General features: G+C 38.8%; 1 protein-coding gene across 4 annotated transcripts in view; it reads left to right on the top strand.

Annotated features, from left to right (window-relative positions):
* Positions 1 to 27,698, top strand: part of ZNF608 (zinc finger protein 608) — a 125,270-nt gene that overhangs the window by 84,780 nt on the left and 12,792 nt on the right. For all 4 annotated transcript variants that reach the window (XM_034409979.3, XM_034409977.3, XM_034409976.3 and 1 more), the window contains exon 4: positions 26,292 to 26,379. In XM_034409979.3, coding sequence (XP_034265870.2) covers positions 26,292 to 26,379 — 88 coding nt within the window. The remainder of the gene's footprint in view (positions 1 to 26,291; positions 26,380 to 27,698) is intronic.

The following is a 27,698-nucleotide window of genomic DNA, read 5'->3' as shown; positions in this document are numbered from 1 at the left end:
GTAGTGTTCTCTGGTCAGGTCACCTCTCTTCTCTCTTACTTCACTGGGATTTGTTGAAAAAAAATCGAGAAATTGGAGCATGGGAAGAATATGGCTGCGTTTTAACCTACATCTCTATTCATCTCAGTTTTGTCAGTATGAGTAGTCATCCTCTGAACTTCTTTTTTAAAGAAAAAAGTAATTTTAATGTGTTCTGAGCAAAACAAGGGATTTCATTAATCTGCTTGAAATTACACACAAGGTCTGCATACAAATACAAAGTAAGAAACAGTTCCGTGGTTAAAATGCTTTTAAGGATTCCAGAAAGTGTTTCTTAATAAAAAAAAAGTCACTACACTACAGTGTATGAAAATAGTAAATGAAGTAAATAGCAAATGAAGTAAAATAAGGTGAAGATGGAGAAAAATATTTAACCAGTTGATTTTTTTTTTCTGTCTTAAAAGTCTTGGAGATACTAACTACTAAGTTCTTTAAATGTGCACTAAGAAATTCCTTTGATCCTAAGAAAGGTGACCCCCTCCCAAAAAAAAGTTAATATAAGATTGTTATTATGAATGAAAAAGGTAACCTAATAACTGCAAAGAATCTATAAGCTGAATAGAGACACTTGAATATCATTCAGGGTGAGACTACTTTATAATAGTATATGTGCTAGATAGGAGCAGTGTTTCTTAATAAATTGTGAAAACACTTTTGGATATACAGTACATGTATAGACCAAAGAAATGCCATATTAGATTTACATTCTGCAAATAAAATGTATATATCCTGAAAAGCAAAATAAACTTGTTTCAGCCTCTACTTTGGTACACGCTGGCAAACACGCACCTGCATACATAGTTTGAAGACACAGCTTTATGCTCTGTTGCATTGTTCTATAAAAAAAAGTCTTGTTTTCTTTATTGCCCTTATCTATTACATCCATAAAATTTATTTAAGCAGTGCCAAATCTCTCTTTTGAGCCTTGCTTCAAAGACAATAACCTCTGTCAAACTGTTGCAAGGAGATTTGTTGAATATGACTGATCATTAAATTGCAAAGAGCTAAAGATAAAAACTGGCTGTTAGGAACCAATGGAAACTGCAGATAGATGTTAACTAAGAAATATTTGGATCTTGTTGATTTGCTCTTATTCTAGTCTTGCTTTGTTGCTATTTTACTGTTATTTTTTTAAAAGAAACCATTCTGGAATTTACTAATACTAGGCCAATGCAAAGAAATTATGACGACTCAAACAATTTATACTGTACTAACATAGGGAGAAAAATTAAAATTGTTGAAATTTGTTGAAATATTGTAATCCTCACTGCTATAGGTAGATCACAGTTTATGGGCACAATTGGGGCTAGCATCTCAGTCACTAAACAAGGCAGACATTAAGGAAGAGTTATGTGACCAGTCCGCTTAGCGACCACAATCCTGGGACTCCCAGCTGCCATCATTAAGCAAGAATCACAGGTCGTTAAGTGGATGGAGTCCCAGGTAAGGAGCATGAAGGTGTCTCAGTGTGGGGGAAGCCCTGGTAGGCTCAGTGCAGGGTAGTGCAAGCCGCATGTGAATTGGTGTGATGCTACAATGCAGTGCAAAACTTCGGCTGTCAACTCGGCCCAGTATTGCTTAAGATGCCGCACAAGTGCTGCAACTCCCATCACTTGCCTATCTCCCCCGCCAATCTATGCACACAGAGCAGAAGCTAAACCAATCCATGTAGTGGTAAAATCTGAACCGGTTTGCTACCAGTTCTCTGGCCGCGCATGTGCATTGTGCATGAGCAGTTTGCACAAAATGCACACTGGGTGCGCATGCACAGTACTTGCCAAAACGAGGCTTGGGAAGGTAAGTAGAACAGCAGGGGGGAATCAGCTGTGGCACGCAATCTTGGGACCATTTTTAAAAACTTTTTTAAAGCATTTTTACTACTGGTTTGGGTGAATAGATAGTAAAAAATGCTTTTTAAAAGTTTTGAAAAGGTCAGACGATTACAGCGCGATCATCAGAACCTTTTCGGTTCCTTTTGTACCGGTAGTACAAAAATGCTTTTAAAAAGTTTTTTTAAAAAAGGTTCCGACGATCACGCGGCACAGCTGTGATTGGCGGAACCTTTTTTTAACCTTTTTAAAGCATTTTTTTACTACCTGTTCGGCGAATAGGTAGTAAAAAAAATGCTTTAAAAAAGTAAAAAAAAAAAAAAAGTTCAGACGATCCCAGCTGTGCCGCGCGATCATCTGAGCCTTTTTTAAAAAACTTTTTTAAAGCATTTTTTTACTATATTTGCCCGAACCGGTAGTAAAAAATGCTTAAAAAGTAAAAAAAGAAAAAAAGTGCAAACGTTCAGCTGAGCAATGCACAATCGTCGGAACTTTTTTTAAAAAAAAAACTTTTTAAAGCATTTTTAACTACCGGTTCTGGAGAACCAATAGTAAAAAATTCCTTTAAAAAGTTTTTTAAAAAAAGTTTGGACATTGTGCATCACTCGGCTGATCGTCTGAACTTTTTTACATTTTTTTTTATTACCGGTTTGGCGAACCAGTAGCATTTTTTACTACTGGTTTGTGCGAACCGACCTGAACCAGTAGCATTTCACCCCTGAATCCATGGCACTTTCCTGCATCGCAAGAATGGCAGGCACAATTTGGACAAGCACAGGATGCATATTCTCATGAACATGGGAAAAAAGCTGTCTCACATATAACTGGGTGTCCCTCATGAGCTTTTGAAGAAAAACAAGGTTTGCTCAGCTCAGCACAGCACAGCCAATGGAGCACAGGACAGCAGGGGAAACTAGGGCTTTGCACAGTGGTCCTGGCATGGCTGGCGATGGTGTGGAGATGGCGCAGTGGTTAGAGTGCAGTACTGCAGGCTACTTCAACTGACTTCTAGCTGAAGTTCAGAAGTTTAAATCTCACTGGCTCAAGGTTGACTCAGCCTTCTATTCTTCCGAGGTGAGTAAAATGAGGACCCAGATTGTTGGGGGCAGTATGCTGACTCTGTAAACCGCTTAGAGAGGGCTGTAAAAGCACTATGAAGTGGTATATAAGTCTAAGTGCTATTGCTATTTCTCATTGGCAGCAATATCAATGGACCTGAAATCAAGTCTTGGGGGATGGAGCTAGTTGGCTGAAGGTCCCAGGCCTCTACTTCAGCCCCAGCCCTGGTGCTGCCCGTGACAAATGCCACTTTGACAGGGCAGCCAAAAGGGCATAGATCAGGAGGAATTGGGTGGTGGTGGTGGAGGAATTCCAGCATGACTGCAGCCATAATTGTGAAGCATTTGAATTTTGATCATGTGACTGCAGGGTAAAGGTTATAACTTTGAGCATGTGTTGCAAGTACATTTTTTCAGCACTGTCAAAAGGTTACTGAATGAATGTTGTAAGTTAATGACTATCTGTAGGAAGAATGGGAAAAATATTCCACAAGTGGGAATTATCCAAAGCTCTTTTTCTTATGAAAATCAAACATATTGACAGTACTTAATAGTACTTAAGTTACAAGTTGACAAATACATAAACATAACTTTGTAGTATATTTGGATTTCTAACTGCCGGGTGTTCTCCAGGACCTTTAATTGAACTTGGAAATTAATGGACACTTTATATAATATATTTTGAGTCTATATAGAATAATTCTGTGTATTGTATTTAGAATTTGGGTACATTTTTTTTCCCCAATTCAGATCAAATATATACTTACTTAGGAATCATAATGAATATAACAACTTTGTTCTTTGATAGTTGTATGCATATCTTTAGGTTTTGTTAACTCTCTCACATTTAGAAATTTGTGGGACATGAACATCAATATTTTAACTGAAATGTAATTCCTAGAGATTGTAGCTTGCATAGAATAGTATGAACATGCTTTCAATAAAACTTGATTTTGGTTGTATTTGGGTTTGCTAGCCAAAATATGCCAAAATACACCAAAATACTTTGATAGTTCTTATCTTTAGCAGGGGATGCTGCATGTAACTAAGGCTAGTGATGAAATACACATTTTCTCTATCTTGAAAGCACTATGAAGTCTTGATCAACGGTGGAGGTTGATATATATACATATATATATAAACCCTTCAGTTGATTATCATAGCATATGGGAAATTTCACACAGAATATAAGAGTAATAATAAGGAGCATAGATTTTAGAATTAAGTAAAAGAAAGAAAAATAAAAATAGAATTATGTGGAATTACACTATTGTGAAAAATGAAAAAGAATAGTGGAATAGTAAAAGAAAAAATGCATGATAAAATGCTTGGAAAATAATAGAAAATTTATGTCAAAAAGTAAGAATAAGGGGCAGAAGTTGTATAATAAAGAAACTAGCTGCAAAGAATATGGTCAAGAGCATTGAATGGTTGATATTAAAATAGAAAGAAAAGATTAATTGCTATGTTAATGGAAATAAAATTGGAAATGGAGGAAAAGAATTAAACAAGGAATTATTAATAGATTTAATGAAATTAAAAACAAGTGATGGAAAAATTTGGGATAAAACTGAATGGTTGAAATATTTTTTTTCTGATTTGTATAGGAATAATAGTTCAGGAATGAATTTGAAACAAATATTATACATGTTTGTATCCAAGAAAAAGTGTATCGTAAGTGAATCACAAATGTAAAAGTATTGAAATATGGTGAGGCTGCAGATGGAGGTTTTGTGACTGTTGAAATGTTAAAATATTGATGGGGCTTGCTTATGGAATAGCTCTGTGATTTGTTCAAACAATGTGTGAGCATCTGTGCCTGATGATTGTAATTGTTCCCCAATACAGAGGGGAAATATAGCAAGATTGGATGGGGAAACTTCAAGGGAATTAGTTTTTTGTGTAGTTACAAAGGTATTTGACAGAATTTTGATCAAAACTGTGCAAAAGTGACAGTGAGCCAAACATGGGAAATGCAATACAGTTTTATGCCAAGGAGGGATAATTTGTTACTTACCAAATCACTGAGAAATTTATGAATGTGAGAAAAAGGTAATATGAATGAAGGTTTATCTAAACTTAGGTTTTACTTAGGTTCTTCTATCCAGTTACGCTCACTTTCTTTTTCCAGTTGTTTAACTAGCTACCAATCCATCAGACCAGAGAGATATACTTCGCTTTCTTTTCATTTAAAGTCCAAGATAATTGATTTTTAGAATGGCTGCATCTGATTTCTGACAAAATGATCAATAGCTATCTTTATTGCAGGACAGGAATGACATTCACTTGGTTCTGCTTATTTCACTTTTGGGATCCTGTTAGACTCCCGTATTTAATTTTAACCTGTCAAAGATTGCATATTAATCAAAATGCAACATTGAAACATTACTAACATACTAGATCTTGCAAATTTGACTATTTAACATATTTCGTGTTTAGTATTCTGTGTACTTTTAAAACCTGAAATTTATAAAGGAAATATGAGATTAATAAAGCATGCATAATTAATTTCTTATTACCAGTGAATATATATTGCTGGAATCCAAACCTGCTTTCCCATAATTAGTTAATGTGTTATTTTTGGGGATTTTATAAAACAGTTCTATAAATTTTTAAAATCAAAGCTACATAATAAATTAACTTAATTGTGCAAAAATACAGTCCTGATGTTTTTTAAATTATTACAAAGCCTTTTTTGTGTAGATTTATTTTAGTGATATGGCACAGGAATTATGAGTAGTATAAAGTTTATTGAACCATGATATAGGTATCCTGTGTCAATAGCTTTGTTAATTTACCTTCATGCTGAGTTTGTTATTAAGGACTGTTTCTGTCTTGCATCATCATCACATATCTTGTTCTCTAACTCGTTGTTATTTAAGATTTCATTAGCCAAAACAATTCCTTGCCATGTTTTGCTTTGTATTTTATATATTCTTTTAAACTTGTTTGAAATAACACAATTGCTTATAATATTTTGATTTATTCGGTTATAAAATTTATACACCATTTTAATCCACAAGAAATGAAATGTGTGTCCAATTTTATTTTTTACTTTGCTTGTTAGCAATAAGGAGAGGTTTCTCAGTTGCAGTCAATAAATAGTTAATCTTTTGGGGTTTAGTAAGTATAGTTAGAATTTTCTGCCCACATCCAGTATATTTTCCCAAATTGCTTACCTTTATGGAGGGCTCATTAACTGACCAAGTTTCTGAAAAAAGTCTGCCAAGGTTCAAGCCAAAATGGCAGAAAGGCCAACTCCCAATACACAAACTACAACTCAGTCTAGTACTTAAGTTACAATTGATAAGATTCAGAGGCAAAAACTTGCCATTCAACTGACTCTCAGCCAAGGTATGCTCTGACTTCCAAATGTCAGATATTATATGTACCATATAGCTTGGACACTAAGATACAACAGGCTACTAATTCTAAGAAGATAAAAGTAGTGAAGCGAATCACATAAACATAAAAAATATCTGCACAAATATGTCCTCCATTTTAAAAAAACAACAACCACCATGCAGTAGCAGCACAATATACACATTTGTAAATATCTTTGTTCTCCTGTCAGGGTGGTCACGGCAGTCAGGATGGGAGGCGACACGGGTGTGAGCTGTTTAGGACCGAGTCTGCAGAGGAAACGAAGCCCCGCCTCCCTGCTCCAGGAGTCAGTTTTTTCGACTCGGTGGAGTAGGACAGGCGTGTCTTTCAGCTTCTCCTCTTCAGACCCGGCTTTATCAGCGAAAAATTCCAGCGTGAACGACATCGGAGTCCGCTGAAGACCGCTAGACGGTGGGGCTGCCGGCTGGCTGAGCCCCTGGCGCGCACGAGCCTGCTCTTCCGCGCTACAACCTTTCTCGCCGATTTCAAGCGGAGGCTGCAACTCGGGCCCTGCCCTGCAGCCGAGAGACGCGTTCGGCCATTCCGCGCCGCTTTCAGCGCGCCAAAAGGAAATTTGGCCGCAGCGTCCACGGAGCTCCCTCTTGATCGGAAACCGCTGAGCTCCTTTATCATCCAGAGTTTCCAGCGACGGGCGGCAACGGGCGGCGCAGTAAGTTCGGCTATTTCCCGGAGGTTTTAAATTTACCGCCCTTCACAAGCGCTCAAAATGGCGGACGCCAGTGTAAATTTGGTTTCCCGCTCTAAGAAGAGCAGGGAAAAGAGAACCCGAGAGCCCGATCCTGAGGAGGGTTGTTCGGGCACCAGGATTTCCAAGAGGGCCAAGAGCCAGGAGGACCCTAGACCATCAGGGATTCGCTCCTCGTCCACTTCCAAGCACACTAGGGACGAGGAGCGTCGTCATAAGGCCATGGAGAGGGCCTTTAATAAGGCCTCTTCTTCGTCCTCGGCTAAGGGGAAGTCCCGGGCCGATAATGTTGCTTCAAAGGAGAACCGCCCAGCTGGCCAAACTTCTACCCCTCCTGAAGCACCTGCTCTTTCTCCTGACCGTTCCGCTCAAGAGGATAGTGTCTCACTTTCTGACGCTGCAGCGGTATTTCAAGGAGATCAAGAGGCTGAGGTGGGGGTTTCCGAGCCAAGGCAGGATCCCCAGATTACGGCACCTCTGAACCAAGATCGAAATGCTCCTCTGGCCTCAGGCATGGTTAATCAAGGGCAAGCTATTTCTCCAGAGTTAGCCAATTTAATAGCGCAATCCATAAGGCAAGGTATTGCCCAGGGACTGCAGGAGAAAGCCTCTTCCAGGGTTTCTGAATATCTGGATGACCAGGCCCTCTCGCTTCGTTCAGTTCCCATTGAAACTTCTCATCAACATCACGTTCGAGCCCTATCTCCATCCAGGGCTAGTCAGGGTTCTATCTCGGCTGAGGAAGAAGAAGGTGAAATTTTAATTGACCAGGACTTGTCGGAAGATGAAGGGTTGCAGCCTGACCAACCCTCCTTCGTGGGTCTTTTTCGACCACATATGTTCCGGTCTCTATTGTTTAAGGCCCAAACTACCACCCGTTTGGGCATCCCTGGGTCTAAGCCTTCAGAACAGGCTTCTATATCTGATCCAACTGCAGCCTTGTTCGAGGAGCCTACGGTGATGACCGAGACCATTCCGGCTCCCAAGTTATTCACAGATGTCTTACAGAGGCAGTGGAAGTTCCCAAGCTCAGGGCCTGTGCCCAACTCCTTAGATCGACGGTTTTACCATTTGGCATCCGAATATGCCGACCTCCTACAAGTTCCAAAGGTGGACGCCCCTATAGTGGCCCTTTCTTCTTCAACCCCCTTGTCGGGTCCCCCTGAGGAATCGTTACGCCCTGAGGATCGGAAAGCCGAGAGATCTCTGATCAAAGCTCACCAATCGTCAGCATGGTCTACCCAGGCCTCCTCGGCAGCCTCGTTCTTTAATAGGGCCTCAATCCTATGGCTAAAACAATTACAAAAACGCATTCCGGGATCTGATGTTCGTTCCCACCAAGATTTAACAAAGATTTTAGCGGCGGTGGAATTTTCGGCCGACGCCACCTTGAACGCGGCGCGCTTTTCGGCCAAAGCCATTGGTTCTACGATTACATCGCGGAGATTGCTCTGGTTGAAGAACTGGCAAGCTGACATCCGCCACAAGTGGCGCCTTGCCTCCTCCCCTTACGCGGGAATCAACCTTTTCGGGGCTCCCCTGGACCCACTGCTTATTGAGACCCGCGACCACCGCAAGATCTTGCCATCTATGTCTCGTCGGTCGGAATACCGCCAGTCTGGTTCCTTTCGCTCCTCGGCCTTTCGTTCCTCAGAATCACCAGCCTTTCAACAGCGCTACCACCGTTCCTTCCAGGCCAGAGGACCTCCTTCCCAGGATCTTCAGGTCAGACAGGGGCCCCGATTTCCCTCTAGGAGAAACCAACGAGGGGGACGTAGCAGACCATTTCGCAGATCTCGTTAATGTTCCCCAGTCATCTGCGATTGGTGGGCGTTTGGCCCTTTTTGCCTCCAAATGGGAGGCTACTGTTTCGGATAATTGGGTTAAGAATGTTGTTAGATTTGGCCTTCCTCTTGAGTTCAGATCCACACCCCCTGAGTTATTTTTACGTTGCCCTGTTTCCCTGGTTAGGTCTAAGAGGGCCAGGGTGGAGGCCTCCATTTCACATCTGTTGGCCTCCAGGGCTATTCAGCCAGTTCCTACCTCGGAGTTTGGGAAGGGCTTCTATTCCCGTTTATTTCTCGTCCAAAAGTCCTCCGGAGATTGGCGCCCCATCCTCGACCTTAAATCCTTGAACCGGCACATAACTTATCGCCGGTTCAAGATGCAATCCCTTCAAACAATTTTGCTTTCCCTTCAGGTGGGGGATTTCATGTCATCTATTGACCTAACTGAGGCCTACCTCCACGTTCCTATACTTCCGGAACACCGTAAATACCTTCGCTTTTGTTATAATGGGAAACACTATCAATACCGGGCCCTTCCCTTTGGCCTTTCATCAGCACCCAGGGTTTTCACCAAAATTATGGCGGCCCTTATGGCTTATATCACTAATCTCCCCATAAGGGTTTTATTTTACCTGGACGATATTTTAATTTTGTCTCGTTCAGCTACTCAAGCCCAACGGGATTTAGGTTTGACCCTTAGCATCTTGCAGGAACATGGTTTTTCCATTAATTGGCGGAAAAGCCACTTATCCCCTTCCACTAGGCTACAACACCTAGGGGCCATTATAGATACTGTTTCCTCGGAGGTTTTCCTGTCTCCGGACCGTATCTTGAGTCTAAAGTCTCTGGCTGCCCGAGTACAAGGACAACGCTCAACTTCCATCCTCACTTTGTCTTGTTTGCTCGGCAAAATGGTGTCTGCGTTTGGAATCGTCCCTTGGTCCAGGTTGCACAGCAGGGACCTCCAGTGGTTCCTCCTGCCCTTTCAGCGGTCCCGACGGGGTTCATCAGCCATTCGGGTGATCCTTCCCCCGCACGTGAGGCAGTCTCTGGCATGGTGGGCCTCCGACAAGATCTCCAAGGGCAGTCTTTACCGCGAGCCCCAACGGCTAATCCTGACAACGGATGCCAGCCTGTCGGGTTGGGGCGCACATCTAGAGACCCATCTTGCGCAGGGACTTTGGTCCTCCCTGGAGTCGCAGCTCAGCATCAATGTCTTAGAGCTTCGGGCCATTTTCCTCGCACTCCAACGATTCCAACCCCTGTTGCAGGGCCGAGACGTCCTCGTCCTAACGGACAATGTGTCGGCCAAGGCCCATATCAACAGGTTGGGGGGGACGAGGTCTCGGTTTCTGATGCGAGAGGCGCACAAGATAGGCGCCTGGGCAGAAAACAACCTGACTTCCATCAAGGCGGCGCACATTTCGGGGATAGAGAATCGGACAGCGGACGCCCTCAGCCGGTCCACTATAGATCCAGCAGAGTGGAGCCTGCACCCAGATCTCTTCCAGGACCTGGTACGACGATTTGGTCTCCCGGCCATAGATCTATTCGCCTCGGAGTCCAACCATCAGACACCTCGGTTCTTCTCCAGATTTCCGACTCCGGGTGCGGAGGCAATAGACGCTCTACGCAACAGCTGGCCGTCGAACCTTCTCTTGTACGCATTTCCTCCGATTCCCCTGATTCCTCTAATCATCAGGAAGCTCCTACAAGATCGGGCGGAGCTCGTTCTCATTGCTCCCTTCTGGAGTCGCCGTCCTTGGTTCGCGGATCTGAGGGCCCTCTCCGTTCTACCACCCTGGCGGATTCCGGAGGATCGGATCGTACTGCGGCAGGGGCCCCTGATCCACCCGGACCCACAATGGCTATGCTTAACCGCGTGGAGACTGAGCGGCTCCTGTTGACAAACATTCCCCTTTCTCAAGGGGTCATCACCCTTATCCAGGCCTCCAGGAGGGACTCCACAACAAGGATTTACGAGGCTACCTGGCGGTCCTTCTCTGCATGGTGTCGGAAACTCCGCCAGATACCAACCTCCGCTTCCTTGGAGCAGGTTTTAGAATTTCTGCACGAAGGGTTTGTCTCGGGCCTCTCGCCTAACACCCTGCGACGCCAAGTAGCGGCTCTCTCTTCCGTGCTCTCCTGTGGTTCGAGAGATCCCATTTCTCGTCATCCCCTGGTTCGACAGTTCCTCCGGGGTGCCACTAACGTCCGCCCTCCTCCGGTTAGGCGTTTCCCGACGTGGGACCTTCCTAAGGTCCTTTCGGCCCTTACCAAGTCTCCGTTCGAGCCCTTGCGGGAGGTGTCACTCCGGTTCCTCTCTCTGAAAGTTGCCTTGTTAGTGGCTGTCACCTCCGCTCGAAGGATCTCAGAGATGAATTCTCTATCAGTCCGCAAAGAGCTATGCACCTTTTTCCCGGACAGAGTTGTCCTCAGGCTGGACCCTTCCTTCGTCCCGAAGGTGAACTCGTTATTCCACAGGTCCCAGGAGGTGATTCTACCGAACTTTTGCCCTCGACCACGACATCGTCTGGAGCACGACTGGCACACGTTAGATGTGCGGCGGGCGGTCAAGGTTTATATCGCTCGTACCTCTGCCATTAGACGAACGGATGCCTTCTTTGTATCCTTTTTGCCCGCATCCCTGGGGCTCAAGATTTCTTCCGCAACCTTGGGCAGATGGCTTCGAGCCTGCATCTCAGCGGCCTACGTCTCTCTGTCTCTACCGGTCCCTCGGTGCATCACTGCTCATTCCACGAGAAGCGCCTCAACTTCAGCGGCCTGGGCGACTAGGGCTCCGGTGGAGGAAATCTGTCGAGCGGCCACATGGGCCTCTGCTAACTCCTTCATCAGGCACTATCGACTGGACTCTTATGCCTCTGCGGATGCAGCCTTTGGCAGGAGAGTCCTCCAGCAGGTCCATCTGGCTTCCTAGGTCCGGGGCCGGCCAGGACCCTCCCGACAGGACACAGAGCTTGGGTATGTCCCATCCTGACTGCCGTGACCACCCTGACAGGAGAATGAGCGTTGGTACCTACCTGATACGCTCCTTCTCTGGCTGGTGGGCACGGCAGTCAGCCCCTCCCTCTTGGGCCGTCCCCGGCCTGGTAGGATTCTCGGGGGGGGGGGGTTACACTTACCTCTATTTCTTCATTTGTTTCCTCTAGACACGCCAGTCTGCAGGCAATTCCTCGTCTCAAAACTGACTCCTGGAGCAGGGAGGCGGGGCTTCGTTTCCTCTGCAGACTCGGTCCTAAACAGCTCACACCCGTGTCGCCTCCCATCCTGACTGCCGTGCCCACCAGCCAGAGAAGGAGCGTATCAGGTAGGTACCAACGCTCATTTACCATCACACCAGAATATACAATTATATATACGGTATTGTGCAAAAGTGTTAGGCAGTTGTGCAAAAATGCTGTAAACTAAAAAGGCTTTCAGAAGCAGAAGTGTTAATAGTTTATTTTTATCAATTAACAAAATGGAAAAGAATTGAACAAAGCTAAATCCAAATCAAATCAATATTTGGTGTGACCACCTTTTGCCTTCAAAAGAGCATCAATTCTTACACTTGCATAAAGTCAGGGTTGTGTAGGATTAGAGTCAGGTGTATGATTAATCAATTATACCAGTGAGGTGCTAATGATCATCAATTTCATAGGTAGGTTGAAACAATAATTAACTGAATCAAACAGCTGTGTAGGAGGCTTAAAACTGGGTGAAGAACAGAAACTCTGTTACTAAGGTGAGGTTGTAGAAGACAAGTTTCATGTCACAGGTCATACACCAATGGCAAAACAGCACAGGAACAAGACAACTGGTAAATTAAACAGGTACTAATTATACCAGCAAGGCAAAGGCGGTCAGACCAAATATATTGATTTGATTTGGATTTCTCTTCTATTCACTTACTTTCCATTTTGTTAATTGAAAATAAACTTAACACTTCTATTTTTGAAAGCATTTTCAATTTACAGCATTTTTGCACAACTGCCTAATATTTTTGCATAGTACTTTACGTTATCTCTTCTTCCACCTCTATCCCACCTCTTGGTTTCATATAAATTCTGCCAAGATTGGGGGTAAGTGAGTTGGCTAGCTAGTTGAATGCATTTCAGAATGAAGCATCAAGTTGCAACTACCACCTTATTATCTAAAAATATTAACAAGGCATTTTTGGAAATGGCACAGGATACTGAAACGTTCTTTGAAGAATGCCACCTACCCACTTAAAGTAATAATAATATAATTAAAATCTCTATTAAGAAATCAAGAGGGCAAGAAGGAGTCTAGCTGACGCCAAGGGAATTATCCATGGGAACACTGAGAGCAGGAAGAGGAAAATAAGAAGAATGTGAACAATAGGAGCTACGGAGTTTCACTTGGGCCTAATGCAGAGAAGCTGTAAAAGCTGTCAAGAAAAGTGATTGATTTGCTCTTGCATTCCAGTCCCTAGTGCAAAGCAATAATGTTCCTGCCTCTTTGGAGACAGTTTTATGTGCCACTTGGGGTCACCGCTTATCAGACGGAGGGGGCCAACATTTCAAATGAGGCTAAAGTGCAGTCGATAATTCAGATGAATTTGTGCATGTAGTCCCAAAGTGAAACAAGTCAAAGCACTTTACGCTGATAGTGATATTTGAAGGTAAATATGAGTTACAATTTGTAGCTGATTTCATTTGAGATGGAAAATAGTAGATTTAAAAAAAGAAATATGAGAAATCTGCAGCCTGCCCTTAGAATCTCAAATAGTTTTGGCCTCATTCTATTCAGGTTAAAGGTAGACTAGGTTTACTGTGTATACAAGAAAAAGGAAACTGTATTAGCTGCTTGGATCACTGCAGGTCAAGGAAAGTTCAAGTCAATGTGCTCTTCATAAAAAACAAGAAAAGCAATCAGCCCAGTGTGCTTGGGGAAAAATACAAGAAAATTGATCATTTAATTTTGAGAAAGTAAAAAGGAAACATTTTGAGTTTCTTTTTGGTTTTGTGGAAGAAGCCTCCCAAAATACCACTTTCTAGGGAAAAATCACATGAGATACTTTCTGGTAAAGAAAACAACTGTAGAAAATCTGTGTGGATATTAGAATAGTGGCACTAATTTAGTTTGTTTATACATGAAGCAATGGATAATCTCTCTTCTTAGTAAGCTATCTAATTCTAGTAGAAGCTAGCAAGGGATGTGGGGTGTCATTATTTACAGTTCAGTAAGCTTATTAAAGGACCGAACCTTTCAAAGTGCTTGAATACATTTCAGCTTCTCTGACACAATATAATATCTTTAAAGTGTAGAAAGAGCAAGGAAAGGAATCATTGCTTTTGGCTTCTAAAAAACTTAAGACTTCAAAGTGAGCCATTTGAGATCTAGTTTTCTTCTAACATAATAGGTTTGCTTGACCTCTTTTTTGTTTCGGCAACATTATTTTGCCGAATAGACCAACCCTAGAAAGGCTAGTATTTGAGTACAAATTGCATTGCCTGAATTCATGGATTCTTTAATGGCTTTAAAAGACACAAAACTCACAAGGGCAGTGCTTTTTTTTTTTCCTTTTTCTTTTTTCAAACTCCTTTGTGACAGACGGTGTAGCATAGAAAGTCCTTAAAACCATTATATGGTCATCTGAGAAAAACACACCATACTATATTCCTCTTTTATTTACAATGATGTAATCTATAAATACATAGATTGTATTATAAATATAATACCAGATTCTTACTACCATAGGGCACAATTCTCATGCAACTGCTCTGGTTCCTGCATTCTGACATCTTGCCTGTGAACGATATAGAAACATTTCTGAGGCTACCATTATCTTTCTTTGGATACCAGCTATCAGTCCCTGTCATTTGCCACAATGAAAAAGGAAGTAGTTGCATACTGTTATGAAAGACGTGTGTTGCTTGTGAAATACAGAGACATTCACTAATCAGTTCTAATAGACTAAAAGTTGCAAGACACATATCAATACTTTTTGTGACCTAATTCTGGTAGAACTCAGGTAGAGAAATATGGATACACAATCTTCCACATTTGACCATGCAGCAATCCACAACAGTTCATTGATAATAAATGATAAATTGATAAAAGCTCATATCTGCAGATTTAATGATTTTACTGAAGTATTTCACTTTGAAACCTTTAGGCCATGGGTGTCAAACTCACGGTTTCACGTTGCCATCATGTGATGTTTCACGATGTTTTTCCCCTTTGCAGAGCTGGGGTAGGCGTGGCCTGCACGTGACACATCCGCCCTGCGGGCTGCCAGTGTGACACCCCTGCTTTAGGCTAATGACAAAATATATATAATAGCAGTTGAATTAAAATAAAGGTGGTTTAAAAGTAAATCCTTCTTGAAAGCTGCTCCTTGCTATTAAAGGCATATTGGCTTTGGTATTTTTGCCATTCCTAACCTCTTCAAAGAGGAGACAATAATGTCTTTAAATAGTATGTGAAATTTAATGCACACATGCATATTGGGAAAATGGAGCCCAGTGACTTTCACTATTTTTCAGCTGCTTTTTTAAATTGCTGTTTTAAATTCCATTGAGTGGAATAATAAAGGAGTGATCGTGTCTAGTAGTTGGCCTTTGTAAAGACTGACTGGCTAAGAGGCTTTATGATTTACAGAGGCCACAGCTGGCTGCCAACCGAGCTGCAGGGATGTATTCTCTCCTGGGTCTGGTAGCTAAAGATGAAAAGGACCCCAGAGCTGGCACAAAAGGAAATAAAATGCTTTGACTTTAAATAAAGCATCATAATTTATATGAGGCTCTGCTTTTCAGTCCCAATAAGATTCGTGGATCAGCAGCAGCTTTTGGAGGTTGTGCTTATCTAACTGTCTGATCCCACTGTATTTTGATAACCATATCTTGAAATAGACAGCATTATTTTTACCTCCCCCTGTCTTCTGCATTCCCTTATCCCCCTTTCTTATTTCAAGGAACAGAATCTACTCCTTCCTTCTAATGTTTCATTATCTGTTGTTGGATATTTTCCTATTGTTCACACCTGGCAGCCTTTTATAGCCATAGAAAACAGTGGGAGAGTAATTGACAAATACACCTTGAGGTTTATTTACTTATGGTTTACATATGCCCTTCCTGCTGAGTTCTTTCTAAGCCTTTCACTGTTTTGAGAGAGCAGGAAACAAAGAACTCACAATATCATTTTAGAAGTTAGTATGCAAGGTTTGATGGTATACAAAGCTCAGTCTGGAAGTTTAGAGGACAGGTTTTTTGTTTTGCACAGGTTTGTAAAACAGAGTCTTATTCAGTTGTTTACAGTTGCCTTCTTTGAAATTTTAAAATAAAGCAAAATGAAGGAAATAAATTGTTTTTTAAAATATGAGCTTAAATGTGTAACTTGATAAATGTGTGTTTAATGTGAAAGTGGTTATCCTCTTGAGGCCTGGTCCTCTTATATATTTTTAAAGAATAGCATTATTGGAGAGATGGGGAAAAATAACTATTTTTAAAGCTAGAATTGAAGACACTGGAATAAAAGTAAATAAGTCAAGATTGGAAGATTTCCGAAATATTTAAGTCCTTTCCATCCAGTTTGAACAATCTTTCTGGGGTTCATATGAACAAACTGAAAGTGTTCATACATTCAAATAGAAAAGACAATCCAAAATGTTGTTTGCATAATCTTCCCTTGACAAGAAAAGAGCATTATTCTTCAATTAGTGTTATAAATGTCATGTTTTGGGATTTTTCAGCAATGCTTTTTAAAATGTATGGGTGTTTTTTTTAAAGAAAATCTATATTATTTTAAAATAATATAAGCTTTCTCATCTGGAAATTGATTAGCAAAAGATTTGCAGTACGTTACTTGCAGATGCTTCAGATTAGGAGTGCAGATCATTTTGCTTATCAGCTGCTTTCTTTGGCGAAAATTCAGCAGTGATAGCCAACCTTTCCGGCTCTTCGGACCAGAGGGAGTGGGGGAAGAGGGGATGGTTTTGTGCAAGTAGAAGGCACGTGGGTGAATATGCAAAGCTCCATTTGTGTAAATGGAGTTTTGCATGCTTGCCTGCTGTTCAATACATAGGACCAGTGCTAGCTGTTAATTAGATTTCTGACATGCCCAATTTCTCTTACGTTGTTTCTTTTCTCGCTTTCTCTTCTCCCTTCCATCTCACCTCTTCCTATGTCAGCTTTCCTCTTTGCCTCAGTAACCTCACCTCAGGGAGAATCACTCTGGAGATTTTGAGCATTCAAAAGAATGGAGAAATAGTTTTTATAACTATGTAGAAAATCATTGCACGTTGTTTCACCTTTCCATACATTGAAAGCACAGTAGTCAAATACCTTTTTTTAAAAATTAAAAACTAACATCCTTTTCAGGATCTAGTTTGGATTACTCTGAGACATTATTTAAGGTTAAAGATGAAGTTACCTGTGCTTATTTACCTCTTGTTACCTGTGCTTATTTCACCAACCTTTTGAAGTTTTCTTTTTCTTCCTTTTTTGTATTAAAAGATTGATAAAGTAGCTTTGATTTTTCTCTGTATTAAGAATTAAATATGGCTTTCAACTAGTTATGCATTTCTATAGTGTCAATGGTATGAACTAAATGCTAAAAGTAATAGAATATGTCTCATATATATTTTGTGATTTATATATCAATTAATACATCAATTAAACAGTGCAATGATCAAATACTGTCGAAGCAAGAGTCTGCTTTGGCTGACAGCCCAACCACATCCAATTTGTACTCTTTCCTCCTCACCCTTTGCCAAACAGAAAAATTATTTACCTGCCCTGTATAGTCCAAAGAGTGTGAAGTGGAATGGCACTGACTTAAATCTTCTCTCACCAGAAATTCATTTGGTGCTTATTGAAAAGCATTTTTGTTTCTGCCAGGCCTATACTGGAACCAACCCATTATTTACATTTGCTTAAGCTTAGTGTACATCATCAGAGAAAAATGTAAGAATTCACTCCAATATAAACTGCTGTAAAAATAGCATTATTTTAAAGAGCACTGCTCTATTACCATTGGTTTTTTGTTTTTGTTTTTGCTCTTTATGCTAAAGAAAACCTTGGTTCAAGTATTAGGTAACATTTCATTCAGAAATGTTGAATTCATGTTGAAGTCAGATTTTCTACTATAATATACAAAAGCAGAAGGCTACTAGAGATGCAAGAGAAGAAAAACGATGAGAGCTTATTTTAGTAGCCTAGGCAGTTCAGTATTGACCTGCTGTCTTCCTGAGAGAGAAATAGATGGTGGTGAATAAGCTAGAGTCTAGTTTTCCAAGAAGCTCAATGATTTTCCCAAATCAATACAACTCATTGGGCTTCAGAACAAAGGCTGTATGGGATGTGACAGTGATAAAAGTGGCCATGTGCTCTTTTGAGTATTAAAGCACAACAGCCCATGGGAAAACAAACCTTTTTGATAATGCTTTTTCTTTCTCTTATTCATGTATTAAGATGTAAATATTTTAAGATTGTAACTTCAGTAATTTTACACATAATACAGTATATTACAGATTCTACGATTGTTTGGTTTGTTATATTTAATTGTGCACTAGTATATATTAAATCATGCAGGTGATTATGTAAAGTAGTCAGATTATATAGAACTTTTGTTGAAAGGTAACATATTTTAAAGTCTTGACAAGCAGTATGATTAAATAGAACTGTGAATCTTAGAAGTAGCCATTTTCCAAAAGAAATTGTCTTGATCAGGCTGTCTATTTTGCCAGGCTATTCATTAGAAAATCCTTCAGTCCCTTTATCTTTAAATGCACTGTATTTTGAGGACTAACACAACAGCAGTATATCTCAGAGGTTTTAATTGTGGCAGAAATGTGGTAGTATATAAAATGTGACATGTGCTTGTTATTAATAATGCCTACTGTCCTTACCTTTATTTCCATATGCACGGTAGACTAATCAGATTCTGTTCCAGATGGTTTGAATATAAGATGCATTTAATAGGTGATTCTTCAGATATATTAGCAATAGTTTTCTTTAACAATCACAAAACATAGCCCTCTGCTTTTTATATAAATTATCAATTTGAAGCAGGCAGTCCTTCTATAATTAATACAAGAATAAATTAATTTAATCATGTTTAAAAAGAGCATGCTTTATTCTGAATTTTCATACAAATGCAAATTGTCTACAAGGTAATATGGTGATGTAAGTTTTCAGACATTTTTGAATTAGTATATTATCTTGACAACTTTATAGAAAATTTTGTAAAAATCTTTTTTACTCTTTTAACCGTTTTGTATCTACTTTAAGTGTTTGACTTAAATTTATTAAACAAATAAACATTTCATCATGAGAAATATTAGAGAACTTTTGATCCAGACAATGTTTTAATATAGGTAACCAATCTACAGTGGACATAGAAAGTCTACATACCTCTGTTAAAATGTCAGGTTTTGAGATGTAAAAAAGAGTCAGACCAAGAAAAGTCATTTCAAATTTTTTTTCCACATTTAATATAACTTATACATTGTACAATTCAATTAAAAAACAAACTGAAATTGTTTAGTAGGGAAAATAAAAAAACCTAGAATGTGGCTTACATAAGTGTTCACACCCCCTTATAAGCAACGATGTGGTGTGGTCAGAATTAACCAATAGCACTCAAATTGATGATAAATAATATCAGTTCACACCTGCCATCACTTAAAATGATCAAGCCCATATAAGTAGCAGTAATACGATTTTTCTGACATTTTCTCAGTTGCCTCTTACAGCAAAAACTATGGTCTGCAAAGAGCTTACAAAGCATCAAAGGGCTCTCATTGTTGGAAGGTATCAGTCAGGAGAAGGGTACAAAAATATTTCCAAGGTATTGAATATACATGGACCACAGTGAAGACAGTAATCAACAAGTGAAGAAAATATGGCACAACAACATTACAAAGAACTGGATCCTCCTCCAAAATTGATAAAATATAGGAAGACAAGTGGTCAAAGAGAATGCCAAGAAGCCTACAGCAACATAAAAGGAGCCACAGGAATTTCTGGCAAGAACTATACATGACAACAATCTCCCATATTCTTCATATGTCTGGACTGCTGGGTAGGGTGGCAAGATGGAAGCCTTTTCTTGCAAAGAAAAACATCCAGACCTATCTATATTTTGCAAAACCATACTCGTATCAAGGGAAATGTGTCATTGTTTGATGAGATCAAGGTTGAACCCTTTTGGCCATAATTCCAAAAAGTATGTCTGGTGCAAAAACAACACTTCATCACCAAAAGTACACTGTACTCACAGTGAACCATGGTGATGGCAGCATTATCTGTCATAAAATCAAAAGGTGCTTCAACAAAGTTTTAGTTTAAGGGTGTGCATCTTTATGCAACTATATTATTGTAAGTTTTTTATTATTTTCCCCTCTAAACATTTTCAGTTTGTTTTTCAATTGATTTGTACAGCTTATATGTATAATGGTGGAAATACTTTTGAAGTGACTTACCTTGGTCTGATTTTTTTTTTACAACTCAAAAGCATGGTATTTTAATAGGTATGTGGAATTTATAGCCACTATAGCATGTAACTACTATACTGCAACAATTTATATTTGATTTTAAACCCTAAATGAAGTTTAGGCAAAATTATTTAAATTAGGTGTCTTAATTTATACCTCATTAGATTTTTCCAAATATGAAAAGAGGGAAGGCAATGTGTATAACCTTGAATATTTCTAAGGAAAATAAGTAGTTTTATATTTTAAAAATTGAGGAATTGTCTTATTGGGTTTTTTTTTTCCAAGCAATTTCATATATTTCATTTTTTTCCCATTCTTGTGTTGATAAATTATCCCATTCCTCTGTCCATCTTTTTAAGTTTAATGGCTGTCTAGTTAGTTTACCAGTTTCTGATCTAAGGTTAACATCCTACAAATATTACCATCATTATCTATAGAAAATATTCCTTTCCATTTGTTATAATGCACTACTTGGATATCAGAACCATTGTTAATGACTACAGTTTACAATATTTATTATTCAAAATTTGTGGTGAATTATATATTATAAAATCAATGCCAACTTTAGCAATTGCACGAATATATTTTTTCTATGACAGTATGTCCCTAGCCTTGTCTTTCAAGTCTTCTAATGCTGAATCAATCGCCATTGTATGAGCTCTTCCATTTTGCTGCTGGTTGTTTTCTTGTTCTCTTTCTTGAGCCCATCCTTTATACAAATTTGAACAACCACACTTAATCTCTGAATTTATCCATTGCAATAATGTCCCCAAATAATGTGCTTTGCCCCTAAAGATTGAATGCATACATCGAGGAAAAAAGTGAAAGGAATATTTAGACAAATTGTATAGGTACTATTTGGCCATGCTATTGAGTCAGGGAAAACACAGTCAATTTCCATTCATGCAATTCTTTCACTTCTGTTATTTAGTGTCTTGTCCTTCCTACTAGAACTTGCAGAGTGAGCATGCTCTGGATCCCATCAGTGATCCAGGTCATCTGTTGGGTTCCAGGAAACATGCCTTCTCTGTCATGACACCTGTCTTATCAAACAGCCTGTCCCAAGATCCTGCCAACCCTGACCCTGTGGGCCTAACAAAGGGCTAAGAAGACTCTTCCCTTAAGTACTGAGGCCAAGATGATTGATTGATCTCTGGTTTAGAGGTAGTTTGTATGATGAGCTGATAATGTGATTTTTAGGATCCAGTTTCTTTTAATTGATCTATATAATTGGTTTCTTTTTATTTCTGTCACTGCCAGAATTCCTTGAATAGATGGATGGCTGCATAAATATCGTAAATAATATCCCCACCTCCAAATTGTTTCTTGATGTGGCATTAGAATACATTTCAGGGGAAAAGCTTATGCTTCTTTTTATCTCCATCAATATTTCAGAACTTTATTTCTGCTTTTGGTTTTGAGCACTAGCACATATACTGTATCTCCCATATTAATTTTTTTAGTCTAGCTTTGTTTCAAAGTCTGGTAGAGTTTGGACTGGAAAAACTGCTACAGAGAGTGTCACTGTCATAATTCCCTTCTTTTCTTTTGTTGGGTTGGGGAAATAGATATTTCCTTTGTCTGAGAAATTCTGCAGATAGAAAAGGCAATCTGAAACATCCAGCAGACTTTGAGCAGTAGGATGCCTTCATCATAAAACAGAAAGCCATCTTTTCATTGATGAGAAAATCTGATCATCCTCAGGAAGGTATTACTGTGACAGAAGTGGGACAATAAAATGTCTTAAGCATGTGGCATATAGAGCAGAAAGGAACCAGGTTAGAGTTTATATATCTGTCTACTATCATTGACTTTCCAGTTCCATGCTTTTCTGGTTGAAGCACTTTATTCGCATGATTCACTTCTGCAGTAGATTTCCTAAATTAAATACTCTTACTTCATTGCTTGCATTCTTATGAAGGAAAAAACCAGGGGCAGATGTGTGCAAGGCAGTGAATTCATTTTCCCCATGCTGTTTTTTAAAACAGAAGGAATATATCCTTTTAAGCTGTCGTCTGTGAATCAATGACTTTGGTGATTTCAGTTACTATTTTAATACAAACAAGTAATGCATCAAGTACATAGGTTATTAGGTTGAATATTTTAAAAAATGCATTTTAAAAAAAATCCATTTGGCATAAGAAAATTAGTACAAAGAAAAGTCCATTACTTAACTGTTGTAGCAGCAGATACAAGCACTTGAGAAAAAATAGTTTGTTTACACTTTGCTCTTGATAATTTTCTAAACTTTGTTCTTTTATCGACTTTAGCAATTCAGATTTTTAGGCCATGATCCTTTTGTGTTTATTTATACTATTTCTAGGTTGTTCCACTCCTGAGGGACTCTGAATGGTGAATAACAAAAATTAAAATGATAAGCATCAGAAAAACATAAAATGATTGTGATGCCTCCCATTCAGCTTGACACAAGGCAATCTTTTTATTTGTTATTCAGAAAGTAAGGAAGGTGGGAGCTATTTAACTTTTAGAGATGGATTTCAATTTTTAAAGAACTATAGATATCCATCCAGGTATCTTTGCACCTAACTCAAATTTCTCATAAATATCAGAAATTGTGGCTAAAACCTTTAGTTTACAGTTGTGCAATAATTTGGCTTTAATTCCAATAGGTTTTTTGAACACATGGGTGTAAACATAGCAGGTGTTCCCAGCTCTTTTAAGCAATGAGTCCTTTTACAGGATTATGTAGCAGGTGCAGAGGTAAGATCAACCACATGATCTTGGGAAAAGTTGTGATTGCTTTAAAATATTGCATACAGATGATACAGTCTTACTCCCTCTTAGGAATTAAAAACAAAATGCTGCATAGTCTGCCGATCAGATTAAGGCTAACCAGGAGAAATGTACAATCATATCTACAGATCTTTGCCCCATATGCACATGTACTAAATTAATGGACACTTATTGCATTATAAGACTGTGCCAGTCATTCAGTGAATGAACTATATGAAAAGGGCCTCTTAGATGTGCTCTTTGAAGGAGCCACAACCACTTGCTTCATTAGGTATCTTGGTGTAAATCTTGATCTGTGTTCAATTATACATGCCCAGATTATTTTAGGGAGGGTTTTAAACAGCTGTAGCCGCTTCAAGGGAAAATTCTAGTCGGTGTACACAAGTGTATTATGTAATAGTTCATAGAGACATTATTTGGAGGGAAGGAAATGTATAAAGAATAACCATATCAGTAACTACCAATCATGATCACTAAGACATTTGGGGAAGAGCAGTAAAAGAGTACTGTTGTTCTTACGTTGTGAGCTTTTTCATTGTTATCAGTGGAACTCAGTGCCTTACAACCTTATTTAAATCTATATATTACTTAAAAGTAAATTTGGCTTGGTGTATATTGGCACAGAGAAACAGTGTTTGCGTTTTAAGAAACACATAATTTCTACCATATATTTTTAAAATCAGGTTGCATCATATGGGCAGTAGCATACATATATAGCTGGCACTTCTCACAGTTTGTGGCAGACCTTTTTTTCTGCCAGACCTCATTTTGTGTAATAATGCTCAGTTTCAATTTTAGGAAAGGAAAGATCCATTTAAAAGAGTATAGGCTATTGAGTTGACTTCATTAGGGTGTTTTTCACATTCACAAAAATAATCCATTTATTAATATTGCTATATTTAGACATCAAGCAGGGTCTAAATTAGCCAGTCATAATTAGACGATGAAAAACTTCCAGAAATAGTTACTACAGTTCACTAGGTTTGACTTTAATTTTGCCATTACTAATCAGATACAGTAGTTGTAACTTAACTGTCTAGATAATTTAAGACCAAATTGTTTCTTAGTATAAATCATTACTCTACCGAACAAATTCCTATTTTCATGATCCAGAGAAGATTTTGAATGCTTAACACAGCCCAGTTGAGTAGACGGTAACCTTTCAAGCCCAGATAGTGCAAACAAACCAGAGCGTAATTACAGAAGCAGGAAGCATTTAAACAAGCCTCTTGTACTGGTGAGATTATTCCAGGCTCACTCCCTTCCCTTCCCCCTCACCATGTCACATTCTGCTTGCACAGAAGGGTTGTGTTACATCACTGTTTTTCTTTCTTTTTGTGTCTCTGCTGCAGTGCTAAGTCCAACCAATCAGATGGCAGCATTGTCAGCCAGCCCTAGCCAATCCAGAGACTGGATTTGAGGGAAACATGAAGCCCTTAGGGAAAGACAATAACAAAGGCCTTTTTCACTGCAGACAAATGTTAAGTGTCTGTGCAGACTTTTCCTGTTTTTTAATGCTATTATTCCAAGAAGGGAGGCCTTGTTGTTTCTTTCATGTTTCTCTTTCAAGTAATTTTAATTATACATTTGTGGTACATCAGAGATTCAAGCACAAAGAGATTTTGCCTATTGTGTTTTAAGCTGAAAAATGCATTAACCTTCTAACAATATAAATATATTTCAGCAATTTAAATACAGCAGATAGATTGAAAAATGTTAACCAATTGGAAAGGTCTCCAACACCACACGCAGTGCCCTGGAGAGCAAATGATGAGAAGAACAGATCCATTCTGCATCTGTTTGAATGTGTATTTTTATAGTTTAATCGGGAGTGGGGGTATTTTCTTCTCTTTGCACTTTTGTTTTTAATTGCAAAAAATGAAATTTATTTTTTTAACTTGTGAGACCACTACGGTCTATGGCTTTTAGTTTTATTTAACAAAGATTTTATCATCCATATCTGGAGTTTATGTTTTTGTTCCTTTAAAAAAAACCTCAACTCAGGATATATACCTTATGTGGTAGCCTTCTGCATTTACAATAACATGCTAAAACCATGCAGGGAACCATTTTCCCTCCTCTGATATACTGTTGAAAATGCTTAAAGGAAATCCCTTCTTCCTTAGTACTTTAGCTAATAGCATTTCAAAATACTTTCCTGCTGTTAAAAGGTCCCTAAGGAAATAAGTTGCAGGTTACATGTTTTCTTTACATTGATGTTCTGGTCTGGGAAAAAGGTTGAATGCAAATTAGAAATCACACTAGTGACGTAAATTAAGCCGACAAGCTGGAAACATGAGGCAGGATGTCATTATTTATTTATTTATACATTATTTCTCAGTTTAAAGGCTGGGATTAGTGTTAGAATATACAAATGTGTAGCGTGAGGAAAAAACTTACATATTTGCCAGTTGATGCTACATATTTACAATGAATTACAACTCAATATTGTTGTTCTGGATCTTATTTTCTGGGTTTTAGCATGTCTTCTTATAGATATTATGGAAAAATTATTTGTGATCATATATATTCTACATCTGGTGCAATACAGGTATTGTCTATAAGCCTAAAAATTATACATTGTCTTTTATTTGAGGAAGGAAAATAAATCTGATAGCTTTTCTTTGTTTAACAAAGAATACTCATTGACACATTGGTTTTCAGTTTGCTTTTTGTTAAATATTGGAAAATATTTCTAATTCGGTTTTTCTAATTTTTCATACTTGGGAGGAATGCCTGCTTAAGAAAAATAAAGATATTAGTCTTTATTTTAGTCATTAATAATATTAAGTCATTAATAATATTTAGTCATTAATAATATTAGTCAATAATATTTAGAAGTATTAATTCTGCAGTATGGTGTTTACAGTATATTGAATAATTGCCTCTAAAGTAGGTATCATTTCAAATAAATATACTCTGTGTCTGTACTCTGGCACCAAACGCCTTGTGCACTAGTTACTGATAATCAGCTTTAATTTCACTAGTGAGCAACAATAATTATGCAATAATAGAATTAAGCCTTTTTAAAGCATACACAGTAAAAGCATTTCCTCCTCACTTTAGTATCTTGATTACTCCCTCAGTCTTTGTCTTGCATGCATATACATTGTCTTGTGGGTTTAAAATGGAAGTCGCTGAAACCAACAAGAGGAAGTTGGCAAACCACAATCTGTGAAAGCAAATGAAAATTTAGCTATTTTTACCCATTCTATTTCTGAACTAGGTCCAAAAATCTCCACCAACAATCCTTTGTTTCTTTTTCATCTGCAGGTGTCCTCGTTGTTAATGTTACTTGGAGAAATAAAACCTATGTTGGAACGTTGCTTGATTGCACAAAACACGATTGGGCTCCTCCCAGGTAAGTAATTATCTGGAGGATGGGGTCTGCTTTCTTGTTTACATTCTGATGTGAACTAGACAGCTAATAAGGTTTTTTTTAGAAAAAAATCATTTCATATCAGTGAAATGATATGTTGTTGGGAAAGTAGGCCATGCAGAAGGAATTGTTTGCAAATGAGTTGCAAATGAAACCATATTTTAGGTACATCCTCTCACAATCCAATATCAGCAGGATAGGATTCGTAACTGATACCTCCAGCTTCCAAAGAGTCCAAGTTCCAACCTGTTAGACCAGATGCAGCAGCTTGTTTTTTAATGGGCTTTGTATTTATCTCGCTCCTCCAAGACCTACAGAATGTACCCATTTCAGATGTATTTCAGTGCATCTATTTTGGCTCTAATTTTAGAAAGCAGGCAGATCTTGCCATCAAAATTGGCAGTTTTGCTCTGAGTTTCAGCACTAATGTCAAAGGCCATAAAATGAGATCTGGTGTGTGTCTCCTGTAGACTATTATTTGCCCAATCCTTAGCCGAATAAATGAATGGATTTCTTAAAATAAGGAATATTGAATAAAATCCAGTATACAGTTAGAGAAAATGTGGGATGCTTCTCCTGCTTCCTCCCACATCTACTAAGTTTGATTTTAGCAAGAAAGGGAGAAAACACTATGGTGTTAATTAACAATTTTATGTTGTTTGCAGTATTGCACTGTTTATCTTTTTATGCATCTGGTGTTATTTCATTTTGCTGCTTCTGTGTATATGGTTTATTCTGTTGTTAAATCTTTTAAAAAAAGAAATAGCAAATAGTAAGAAATAGCAAATAAATCACCTCCTGCAAGGCTTGCATGGCTTATCAAAAATCAAAGATGTAACTGAGTACCTTACTAAAATAATCAACTCTACGGATTACTTCCCCTTTCTTCTCCTACACTCCTACACTTCAAGACCAATGACACAACAGTGAATCTGAAAACAATAACAAGAGATTATGAACAGCTAGGGAAGAAAGTTAAAGAATTGGAGCACAAGTATTTTTTTCACCTATACTTCCAACAAAAGGCATTCAACATCCAGTGAAGGAGAAAAGGATTTTAGAAACAAACCATTGGTTTAAAAACTGTTGTCATCAACAGAACTTTGTCTTCCTAGGCCATGGTCTGCATTACCTATATGAAGGGCTACTGGCAAGGGATGGACTGCACCTCAAAAGAACTGGAAAGAATATATTCGGAAAACGACTGGCTCATCTTATCAAAAGGGCTTTAAACTGAAATTGAGGGGAGAGGAGCACCAATCTTTATGACCTTTAGAACCTAATCCCAAGCAAAAACCATT

The sequence above is a fragment of the Pantherophis guttatus genome, chromosome 2, assembly GCF_059756535.1.
Source record: "Pantherophis guttatus breed Tessera chromosome 2, ASM5975653v1, whole genome shotgun sequence".
NCBI lineage: Eukaryota > Metazoa > Chordata > Lepidosauria > Squamata > Colubridae > Pantherophis > Pantherophis guttatus.
This window is presented reverse-complemented; position numbering and strand designations above follow the sequence as displayed.